Source organism: Alligator sinensis, unplaced genomic scaffold, assembly GCF_000455745.1.
Source record: "Alligator sinensis unplaced genomic scaffold, ASM45574v1 scaffold84_2, whole genome shotgun sequence".
In the NCBI taxonomy this organism is placed as follows: Eukaryota; Metazoa; Chordata; order Crocodylia; family Alligatoridae; genus Alligator; species Alligator sinensis.
Window position 1 is genome coordinate 534,654 of NW_005842247.1, and position 12,752 is coordinate 547,405.

At 43.3% G+C, this 12,752-nt stretch overlaps 1 protein-coding gene across 1 annotated transcript in view; it reads right to left on the minus strand.

The window, feature by feature from the left end:
- Window positions 1-12,327, minus strand: part of FLT1 (fms related tyrosine kinase 1) — a 150,533-nt gene extending 138,206 nt beyond the window's left edge. The window contains exon 1 of the mRNA XM_025208711.1: window positions 12,285-12,327. Coding sequence (XP_025064496.1) covers window positions 12,285-12,312 — 28 coding nt within the window. The 5' untranslated portion in view covers window positions 12,313-12,327. The remainder of the gene's footprint in view (window positions 1-12,284) is intronic.
- Window positions 12,328-12,752: the final 425 nt, after the last annotated feature.

The following is a 12,752-nucleotide window of genomic DNA, read 5'->3' on the forward strand; positions in this document are numbered from 1 at the left end:
TGGCAGGGGGTCGGACTAGATGATCTGCCTAGGTCCCTTCCGACCCTAGAAACTATGAAACTATGAACCGGGCTTCTTTAGAGAAAAAACAACTGCAAGGGGATTTAATAGCAGCCTTTAACCACCTGAAGAGGGATTCAAAAGAGGATGGAGCTAGACTATTCTCAGTGGTGACAGATGACAGAACAAGGAGCAATGATCTGAAGTTGCAGCAAAGGAAGTTTAGGTTACATATTAGGAAGAATTTTCTCACTAGGATGGTAGTAAAATACTGGAATGGGTTTCCCATAGAGATTGTGGACTTTCCATCCTTGGAGGTTTTTAAGATCCAGCTAGACAAAGCTTTCGCTGGAACAGTCTTGTTTGGGGTAGTCCTGCTTTGAGCAAGGAACTGGACAAGATGACCTCCTGAGGTCCCTTCCAACCCTAATTTTCTATGATTCTATAACACAGAAAGAGGGCATCTAGGAAAACCTGGACATATAGTAACCCTAAATTACTAGATGTTATAAAGGCCACTTGTAACACCTGATAGCTAAAAATAAAGGAGCTACAATTCTGACACCCTCCTACCCACATAGTTGGATGGTATATATTACCATGCCTGCAGCTGAAACAAGCTTGTACGTGTACCCTCAGTATTTGCTGCTTATCATAAGATAAGATATGTAGCATAAAGATAGCATAAACACATGAAAACCAAAATTTTTCATAGAAATCTTTAAAAATGCCTATGTAGGCAAAAAAAAAGCATTTCTCCACTCTTGACTAAATGGAACAAGTGCACAATGTCTTTCCTCAGCAGGTTTTCTAAAACTAATGATGGTTCCTCTTTCCTTAGAATGAAAACAAGTTATAAGGACAGAATTGAGGAAATATCCCATGTAGATGTGATTGTGTGCACTGAAAAACTCAGAATGTTGACAGCATTCTAGCTCCATCTGAGAGCACAGCCTACCAAAACCTATTTCTCTGGGATTTTGTTATTCACTAATCAGCACAAATAAGAAAACCTAATAACTAAACAGAAGGAATACCAACAGAAAGTTGCAGCATTTGCATTTTACTCAACAGATTTAACTATTATTTTCAATGCTCCAAAGATAAGAAGAACATTAAAATATGATGCGATATTTGAAAAATAAAAATTTGGAATAGGCAGGCAAGGTTCTTTGGGTGAATGTGATATCTTTCATTAGACCAGCTGAGGAGTTGGAAAAAAGTATTTTTGCAAGCTTTCGGGTGCAATCACCCTTCTTCAGGCATAGGGAGTCTCTGCTGTTCTGAGACTCCAAGGAATGAGAGAAGCTAAAAGTGTGACCGGATGTCAGTGAGAATGTAAATAGATAGAATTTAGGACAACAAAAGGTAGAGCATGGAAGGGAGGGGAGAAAAAACTGCGGGGGGGGGCAGAAAGCCAAAAGGTAAGGGAGACTCACTTTGGCTCCCCGCCCACCCTCCCTTTTTTCCCCTTCCTTCCCTGCTCTACCTTTTGTTTTCCTGATTTCTACCTATTTATATTCTCACTGACATCCTGTCACACATTTAGCTTCTCTCATTCCTTGGAGTCTCAGAACAACAGAGACTCCATATGTCTGAAGAAGGGTGATTGTGCCCAAAAGCTTGCTAAGACCTTTTTTTCCAACTACTCAGTTGTTCTTATAAAAGATATCACATCTACCTAAAGAACCTTGCCTGCTTATGTCCTTAGACCAACATGGCTACAACCAAAAACCCAGCAAATTTGAAATATTACTTTCATCTTCTTTTTTTTGGTTATAAAGAGATACATGATCAAAGACTCTGGATAGATAGACTCTACAACAAGAATTTACTGCACACAATCACATTCTAAACAAGTAGGAACAGAAGAGTCTGAGCAGAGGACTCTCCTATTTTGTCTTAGATGCAGCCCACATATTTCACATAAGTTCAAACATCCTTTTTCTGGAGTGGAATTGAATTAATACTAGTAAATGAATAAGAAAACAAAGGGAGTTCAGGTCTCTTCATAAGGGTTAGCTGTCCCCAGGGTTTGTAGCATAGGATTGCTCAGCCCACCACCTAGATCCTCTCTGCCCCTGACCCAAGATCCTTTTCTGAGGGCTGCTCAGCACTGAAGTGATTTTTTGTTTGTTTTTTTGTTTTTTGATAGAGGCCCTTCATCCTGCAACAGGTTCTGAGCCCCTTGTTTCAGTGTAAAGTGTGATTTGTCAATAATTTAGCATCATTGTCAGCAATTTCTGGCCCATGGGCTACATTCAGTTAGTGATTTTATCCAGCCCACCAAGCATACCGAAGTGATATTTTTATATTATCCCATTCTTAGTAAGCTTTGCACAAAAATAGCCCATCTAGTGTCAGAATATCTAACAGCTGCCTCCTCTGGCCCATCTTAGGACCAAGCTGTGTTAATTTGGCTCACTGTTTGTGAAAGGTTGTTAACCCCTAATTTAGGACATCAATTTATTAATCAGCTAAGAAGACACTAGTGCTAAATTAACTGCATCTCAGCATATTGGATCATGTTTGGATATTAGATGCCTGGTTAATAGCCCAGTTCATGCACTCTTCTTGCCAGAAAAACTTTATGAAAGACAAGGCCCATGGCAACAGGTCCATGAATGTGGCTATTCCCATTCCGTCAACATTAAGCATATGGCCTATGAAGAAAGAATACCAGAAATAGTATGAGCATGTTACAATTTTCATTGGGAAAACACGTATCATTGCATGGGGAAGGGAAAGATAGATTTCTTTAACTCAAGATTTGAATATTAGAACACTAATAGGAAGAAACTAGAGCTGTGTGAAGCTTCGGTCCTTGATTCAATTCGGCAGAGATTTGGCCTGATTCGGTGGCCAAATCTCCAATTCCAAATTGAATCAGAGGACCCTTTAATCTCCCCAAATCAAATCGGAAGCCTCCAAATCGATTTGGAGAGATTTGGAAAGATTCGGTGATTCAGACAGCTTTAAATGTTTTTTCTACATACCTCGAGGTAGGAGGTGGCTCATGAATGCTGAGATGCTGGGGCGCATGGGGTATCCCACAGAACATGGGGTCCTCCCCAGCATGCTCGGCAGCAGATCTGGAAGTGGACCAGAAGCACTTCTGGTCCACTTCTGGGCTTGTTGGGGAGTGTGTGGAGGCACCCCCGGCTTGGTGACTGGTGCCTCCTGGGTCTGGGGAGGCACCCAGGGTACCCCCACAGCCGATCACTGAGCCAGAGGGGCACAGGGGGGCCCCCCACACACTCCCCGGCAGACCTGGAAGTGAACTGGAAGTACTTCTGATCCACTTCTGGGTTCGCTGCCAAGCACATGGTGGGACCCCCCCACACGCCTGTGGGAGGTTCCATCCACCCCAGCATCGCAGTGTTCACGAGCCACCTGGTACCTTGAGGTGCATAGAAAAAACATTTAAAGCTGTGTCTATGGCTGAATTGTTGATTCTCCAAATCGGCATCGAATCTTCAAATTCAGATTCAGCCAAATTGAATCAGGGACAGTGTTCTGAAACAACAAATAGAATCACTGTCCCTGATTCAGGCCAAATTTGAACTGAATAGGGCCCGCTTCACACACCCCTAGAAGAAACATATAATAAAATTTATTTTAAATACTTCCATTATTTACCTGTACTATAAAGGTACCTACAGTAATTAGTTTCTTTGGACACTCAGTTCCATAACTACTACTGGCTCAAAGTGCTCATGGTGGTCTGGCCAGGTGCCAGAGGACTGAAAAAGGGTCAATGTGGTCCCCATTTTCAAAAAGGGGAGGAAGGAGGACCTGGGTAACTATAGGCCCGTTAGTCTTACCACAGTCCTGGGGAAGCTCTTTGAGAAAATTATCCAGGAACACATCTGCGAGGGATCAGCAGGGGAGACTATGCTTAGGGGCAACCAACATGGGTTCATTAGGGGCAGGTCCTGTCAGACCAACCTGGTGGCCTTCTATGACCAGGTCACAAAATCCTTAGATGCAGGTGTCACAGTAGATGTAGTCATTCTGGACTTTAGGAAGGCCTTCAACACTGTCTCTCACCCCATTCTCATTAAAAAATTAGGTGACTGTGGTGTCAATGCCTACGCAGTCAGATGGGCTGCAAATTGGCTGGAGGTCCACACCCAGAGAGTGGTGGTGGATGGGTCATTTTTGACCTGGAGGAATGTGGGCAGTGGGGTCTCCCAGGGCTCGGTCCTCAGACCCGCACTGTTCAACATCTTCATCAGCGACTTGGACAAGGGGGAGAAAAGCGCCTTGTTCAAATTCGCGGATGACACTAAGATGTGGGGAGAGGTGGGCATGCTAGAAGACAGGGACAGACTACAGCTAGATCTGGACAGGTTACAGGGGTGGGCGGATGAGAACAGGATGGGATTCAATACTGACAAGGGAGAAAGAACCAGCAGCATACCTATAGGCTGGGGAACTCCTTTCTTGTCAGCACAGAGGCAGAAAAGGATCTTGGAGTCATTATTGATTCCAAGATGAACATGGGCCACCAATGTGAGGACACGGTCAGTAAGGCTAACCGCACCTTGTCATGCATCCACAGATGCATCTCGAGCAGGTCCAAGGAGGTGATCCTTCCCCTCTATGCGACATTGGTCAGGCCGCAGTTGGAGTACTGTGTCTAGTTCTGGGCACCGCACTTCAAAAGGGATGTGAACAGCATGGAGAGGGTCCAGAGGAGGGCCACTCGCATGGTCAATGAGCAGCGGAGCAAGCCCTATGAGGAGAAGCTACGGAAGCTGAACCTGTTCAGCCTCCACAAGAGAAGGCTGAGAGGGGATCTGGTGGCCATCTATAAACTTACCAGGAGGGACCAGCGGAGAATGGAAGAGTCCCTGTTCCCCCGAGCACTACCAGGAGTAACTAGGAATAACAGCCACAAGTTGACTGAGAGTAGGTTCAGGCTAGACATCAAGAAGCACTACTTCACAGTCAGGGCAGCTAGGATCTGGAACCAACTTCCAAGGGAAGTGGTGCTCACTCCTACCCTAGGGGTCTTCAAAAGGAGGCTACATAATCACCTAGCCAGGGTTGTTTGACCCCAGCATTCTTTCCTGTGCATGGCAGGGGGTTGGACTTGATGATCTGCTCAGGTCCCTTCTGATCCTACCAACTATGAAACTATGAAAGTAAAAGAATTGCTTTGGAGCCCATCACAAGCTATCCTTCTCAAAGAAACATTCCTTAGGAAAAGGTAATCCAATAACTGCCTGCTGTTTCACCTTTGCTGAAAGATCCAATATTTGGCACTGGTGATTATAGATTAGTGGACTAGATGGGCTGATCTGATTCAGTATGGCAACTCCAATATTCTTGTGTTAAATGTTTTCCTCAGATTATGAATTGTATCTGAATCATTTTTATGAAATGTTTTTATTATTATGTTTTCCCCAAAGGGACTCACTAAATCTCTTAATGAGTGGAAATAAAAGGCTGAATTCCCTCATTCTATGGAAAAATAATTCCACAGGAAGGGAGTTGGGATGACAATTGTGAAATTCTTCTCCTGGAATTTCCCCATGCTTGTCCCTTTTTCAGTGAGCAGGGATTTTGTTCCCAGAACACAAGGTTCTCAGGTGATCTTTCTGAGGACCAGGGACATGTGTTCAAAGAGCTTGTGCATCTTCAGTGGATGCATTGCCCTGTTCTTCTCCCTCACTTCCTGACAATTTAAAGCCAGTGTGACTGTGGTGTCAGAACAAGCATAACCAGTTACCACCCTCAGAAACACAATTAAGTTCTCCAGACTAGGAAAATACTGGTGTCTCAGGCTGCAGTGCTATATTCATGAAAGTAGTGGTGTGGTACAGAGATCAAGAAGACAGATGATGATATAATTGAATAAATGAAATTGAAGGGGCTCTGCTAAGGAATGACTACATATGCTTGTGAAGAACTGTCTGCAAGGCTGGACCCAAAAATATATTGGGATCCTCCTGGAGGAAAAGCAAATACAAAGGTAAATAATTATCACTCCTATTATATTAGATCGCTCATCTTATGAGGGCATATTATTAAAAAAAAAACCCAAATAAATAAATAAACAACCCCCTGAGTCATCAGGAATTAAAACTGTGGCTTTGTGGTAGGCTACTCCCAACAATTTAATTTAACTGGGATATCAAAAGTTTGTTTGGATTCTTGGGTAATGACTGCAGAGGAGATCAGTATGCACAAGTCATTATTTGTTTCTTCATTAACACAAAGCAGACAATATTCTAGAAACAGGATGCACAAATTAGGCATTGCCTTCACAAAAAATCTATAATGGTCTTAAATAACTTGGATGATGTAATTGGCATAATCATACCTCCCTTTAACATTAGGCAGGAATACTTCTTTCCACTATGTCATGAACAAACCACACACACACATTATATATGTGGCAATTGACAAGAACAAGAAACAAAACACCCATCCTCCCTTTGTATCTCTATCACAATGATTCAAGTGGACATAATTTCACATTCCTTTTATAGTATGTTCTGGCTTTAGCATAATGCCTTTAGTGTTCACCTGGGGGAAAAAAATAACTTTCTACATCTTGGTGTGAGAAGACATAGGAGAGCACCTGGATGACTAAAAGATGTGAAAGTACTGGATTTTTAGTGCAACATCAGCCTGGGGAAGTCTCACACAGTAAACTGAAAAGCCAGCCCATACCTGGCTGTTAGATGCTGAGAAAGGTCATTTTTTGGTTAATGAAACAAGTTAACCTATTTTTCAAGGGTAAAGTGAAAGGATTGTCATAGTGTTCGTATGCAAAGCTCACATTTAAATATGCAGTAATTCCCTCTCTTCAAACACTGATGCAGACCTGTGTTTTTTTTAGTATGTTTCTTTCTTAGTATAAAAATATTAAACTGGCTATTTAAAAGGCAAATAAAGTTTATTTGTAAAGTCTTGCATCAAGGTCCAAAGCTAGTAGCGGAGAAATACCTCCAAAGGCAGCAAAGATTGTGGTTACCAGACATCCTACGCTTGACAGAAAAGCCTCCCCAACTCTTGCAGCATCCTCACTTCCCACTCCCTTCTGGGTTGCATCAGGAAGTCTTAACCCCTATCTCTAGCCAACTCATAGAAATAATTTCCTTAGTAAAAACCCATCTCAGACTCAGTACCATTGGACACACAGTTCTGCAATGCTGACCCTTACGCTGGTCTTTCAAGAACTTCCTCAATTACCTTCCTCTCCTTTACTTCCTTTCACTATCTCAATCTGACACAAAAACCTACAATTTGATAGTGATTGAGCTTGAAGTTTCAAAACCACATACAAGCGTAAGGAGTCAACAATTGTTCTGAAAATTCACAGGCATTTCCCTCTGTCCTCCCTACCCCCAAATAATGTTTCATCCCTACAGAAACCCTGACTCTGGTCTCTGGACCAAAAAAAAAATTGTTTGGGGTCATTCAGATCTTCAAAAACAAACATTTAATCTTTCATTGTGAATTAAGAAGTTGTGATGCGCTGAATCTTTCTTGACTATGAAAATCAACTTATAACATGAACCAAATGCTAATTTTCAACTACATTCACATAAATCTTCACTGAGTTCAGTGAAAATACGCTGATTTGCAACAGCAAAACTAAAAGCAGAATTTGACTCCATGCTGACTGGGTCATCAAAATACCACAAGGTAATTTGTGGTATCTGTTCCTGTTAGAGCAATCAAAAACTTAAAATTATTAAATCCAACATTCAAATTGTAAATAAGACATTTCTGTTCTTTACCAGATTCTAATATTTCAGCCTTGTGTAAATGCAGGTTGGAAATGTTAATGGATCCTAAGAGAGTGAGGTGATGAACTCCCATTCAAGGGGAGTTGGAGGCCCATTATCTTGGGCTCCTTTATCACCCCAAATCCTAACTCTCATTTAAATTAAGGTGTCTGTGTCCATAAGACTTCTGCACCTCACTGCGGATTCAGTTCTCAGCTGAGGCAGGTGCTGGTATGAAGATCTTCATGGACAAACCAATTTAAACTCCAACCAGACTTTCATAGCTGTCCAATCAGTGAAAGCTGCTGAAAAGAGGCAATGAAGTATCATATTTCTTGCTTGTTCTAGCAATGTCCCTTCCACAGTAACACTCTTGGATTTGCTACTCCAGGAGTAGAAAGCAAAGAATAATTTGCAATTCTGTACCCCATGTTTCCAGGCTAGCCAAACTTTCTGCTGCCAGGAGACCTCTCTCACTCCTCTGGCAAAATCTGGGTGGTGATGAGTCTGATTCTGCATATTTCCTAAATGATAGGGCTAGAAAACTATCCTTGCCACATTGCCTTCAGTGCTACCAACTATACCAGGTTTGTGCAACCCTTTGTTCACATCTCTAATAAATATTCCCCCACTTTCTTAGGTACTGCCCTTTCACAGGAAATGCTCATAGGAAATAATCTTCAAAGCCACTCCCTTCTAAAATTCCTTCTCAAAATAGAATTCCATTACAAACCCCACAAGAGATCAGGCACCTAATAATAAGTGGGTTGGGGGAGAGGAAGAGAACTTGGTAACACCAAGCTGAATCCATGACTATCCTACATAACGACATGATCTTATCATCATACTTAGCCTCCATCATCATACTCTTCTATTGTCTGGTCCACATATTTATTATATCTTATTTTAAGTGATATTACAGGTACTTTGAGGTTAGACCCATGACTGTATGGCAGCTATTATCATGGAGTCCTGACACAGTACAAACATTAACAAATAGGTAACGGTGATCAGCAAAGGAAACTATTCCATTATTTCTCATTATAACTGAATGTCCAGTCCTGGTTCTCTTGCAAATTCATTAACTTAAAAGGGACAAGAATCCAGGCCATTGAAGGCTGAAGAATTACATATTCAAACCTGCATCAGAGGCACATCCCCAGCCAATGGGAATGAACCATTGTATTTGAATATCCAGATATTGAAATATTTTTCATATATTACAATGGCTAATGCAATTATTCACCTACATTAGAGTTTATCATAATAATTATTATAATGCTTGTTGCAATTCAGATGTTATACAGCACAAGATGTAACATGATTTGTTGGCTTCCTTGTTGCATCAAGTAAAAAGTTTTCCCAGTTTCCCTGTAACATCAGTTGCACACAACATCACATTTTAAATCAGAGAGATCCACCATGATTTTATACATAGATGTCCATATATCCTGAAAACTTTTTCCTTTTCCTTCAGAAACAAGGTAGGTATTTTAGTAAAATGCAAACAAGCTAAGTTTTTTCCTGTACTCAGAGACCAGTGGAAGTATGGAGTTAACTCAGCCATGCAGTATCAACCATAAAGGTAATTCCTACTATTAAAAGAAAAATCACCATACTATCACTACTTGGACAGAGAACTCCTATGTCTGCCTATGTAAGAGATGTGTAGAAAGTTCATCATTGAAACATTAAGCACTATATGCCTTGGTTAGAAAAATGATGGTCAATGATCTACTTAAGCCTAAATACCCCATCGGGTTAGCATAGTTAAGACATACCAGTTACTGGTCACACAAGGGAATGACATAACTAGCAACCCACGTAGCCAGTCCCCAGTCCACATGATGATGTACAGTGTACACATTTACATCTGGTCTGATGGGGGGAGGCTTTCAGTACAAGTCCAGAATAATTGTCCAACTCATACTTCTAGGTTTGTAGCAAAAGACTGTGACTGTTGCCCTTCACGCTCTCAATAAACAGTAATGGTCTCCGGCTAGTCTTGTCAACTCCTGCAGAAGTTGAGCAGTTTCAGCACTAGTTAGGCAGCAGTCTGGACTACAACTTGGTAAATTTTTTCAATCAAATAGGTTATTTAATAAAAGAAATGCAGTTTCAAGTCAACTTACATCACTTGCAAATGCCTAACAAATCTGGTGAATAGTTTCAGCTGAAAAAAATGAAGAATATTTCATTTCAACATTTTAAATAAAATATTTTAAGTTTTCATTTTGAAAGGTTGTTCCAAGACTAAATTTAGCTCAATATAATTAAAATAACACACCCCCCTGCACCAAAAATGCTAAATCAAACAAGTTGCTTTGTGTGAACTGAAACACAATTTTTAATCTTTCATTTCAGAAAAAAAATGTTTGAGGTCAATCAGAAATGAAGTTAAACTTTGTTTTGGTTTAGCCACAGAATCAAAAATATAAATGATTTGCCCAGCTCTACTCAGAAATTGGGAAGACCAGACTCCAATGGCAGTCGTTTAGATTTACACAGCATTGTCCATAACTGACATAATAATGGGTTCTGCTATTCTCTCAGCTTTTAGAAGGTTTCTGCAACTGTTAACTCTGGGGCTTTAGCCAGGTGCTGACTTAAAGAATAAAGATGCACGTTAATAGCTCTGAGAGTGAACAGGGTCCAGGGTCCTTTGTGTTTCTGTCATTAGCCTCATATGTATGTCTCACAGTTGGGAGTTGTAGTTCAAACCTCCAGTGATGTCATTGATAGAAACTGCAGAATCTGAACCCTAAAGGGCCTGATCTACCATTCTTACACAACCGAAACCCCACTGACATAAATGAAAGTCATCTGAGGGTAAGGGCTGCATGCTTATGCCCTAATATGGCTTCAAAAGATTTAATTTCTACCATTTAGTAAACATGTTTTAGCAAATGCTATGGAATAAAGATGCACAAATTATAAAGCAAAGTGTATACGCACATAAAAGCAAAATTGTGTTCTCCCACATCACAGCAGATAAGCCAAAACTGCATTTGTTTTTGAATAAGAGTGCATTCCTAAAGCTTTTATGTAAATTGATATGAAAATAAATATGATCTCTTTACTCTAATGTTCAAATGAGAAGTTCAATGGCATGTAGTTTACAAGGGAGAAAGGGAAACTTTAAAGTAGTAAAATACCAATTAACTAATTCAAATGTCATCTCTCTCTTCCCTGTCAGGAGTAATTGCGGAACCAATCACTGCTTGTTAAAGTCCAGTCTAGCACGGCACTTCTGAGTGGGAGCAGCGCAAATACTCTCAGTCATGTTAGGGATGGAGATGGTACAAGTCCATGAAACAGAGATCTGAGCACGTGTGCGCACAGTCACAGAGTGGATCAGCTCCCCAACCTGCTCGGCAGTGGTGCCCCAGAATGGACCGCTGGTTAAGGCACTCTGGGAGGAGGGAGACCCAGAACTAAGTGCCGGGTCTGAACCAGGCAAAGCAGGGATCTCAGCCTGAGTTGTCCTTATCTCCAGATGAGTCCTCCAGCCCCTGTTCTATTGGCTCTGTTGGGACAGTCTTTCTGGACTTGACTAAGGATCATGTTTCCATTTTGCCTGATCAGCATTCTCCAGTGAAGTGAGGGCAGAGCGGAGGGGGAACCAGAATATTTCATCGGAAAATTTCAGAGTGAAATTTCAACGGGGAGACGCGAGCCGGCCACATCCGACCGCGCCGGCACACGCAGAGCCAGGCACCGGCCACGACCGCTTGGATCGTTTTCCTGGCGCACAAACCCTCCCGGCCTGGCAGGGCTCGAGGAGCCGGGCTCAGCCTTTATGAACCCCCACGCGCTATTGCGGACCCGCCGATTCAAAGCACAGGATGAAACCTTGTCGGGAAAAAAATCTGACATTCAGATGGTCCAGGACCGCCTCAAGGTGGCTAATGCCTGCGCTCGTGTGATCCCCGGGGATCTCCCGGCACAACCCCACGGATCAACTGGAATAAAACTGGTGCCGTCCAGGCTCAGCCCCGTTAACACCAAAGGGAACATGCTACAGAGGTCCCAACTGCTCCCCATCCGCGCTCGGCTTCAGGAGAGGCACAGCAGGGGAGGATTTAGCCCTGTCTCCTTCCCACTTCATTTTCTCTGCTACCAACACAGGATCCCGCCGGGGCAGGTCCGGCTCCCGCGGACACACCGATCGCGCCCCTTGCAAGCGCCGCTCAGGCACCAAGCAGCAGCCCTGCCCGGCGCCTCCCTGCGCGGTAGCGCCGCAGCCCGCTGCGCCTGTTAGCCCCACACTCCCCAGCTGTGCCATCCGACCTGGCAGTCTCTACCGGTGCCCAGAAAAACACCAGGCTTCCACATCTTCGGAAGCAGAAGTTTATCCAGCGCCTGGATCTGGAGGGATCCGGCAGATTTTGGCCACAGCCTTCTAAATCCTGCCGCATAACGGGAGCCGATGGGAGCTCTTCCTAATCCTCGCGGGCCCCGCTCCCTGATCCGACACGGGCGCGCGGGGAGCCACCGCATCTACAACAGGATCCGGCGGGCGCGCGGCGGGTTTCCCACCTACACCCCCCGGCACCGCGCCGCCCATCTCCAGCCAGCCGGCGACTGTCCGTCCGGGGCCCGCGGGCTGCTCACAACGGGCTCCGGGACCAGGACTTCGGGGGGGGAGGGCGAGGAGCAGGGGGCCGGGGGCTGATCTTTTTAAATCCCAGCAAAGGACCTAGACAGGGGAGACAGACAGATAGATAGATAGATAGATAGATAGATAGATAGATTCTCCCAGACAGGGAAGATGTATATAGATATCTCCCGTGTCAAGACAGATAGAGATCTATATGTGTATCTATCTAATCTATCAGTCTATCTGTATATGTGTCTGTGTATCTATACACGCACACAGAGAGATACATATATATTGTGGCGGTGCCGCTGCATCAGTTTCAAGCAGCCTCTGGATCCCGCCGCTCACTTGCTCTCATCCTCTCTCTCTCGGCAGTTTTTGGGGGTAGGAGGTTTGGGGCGGGCAAG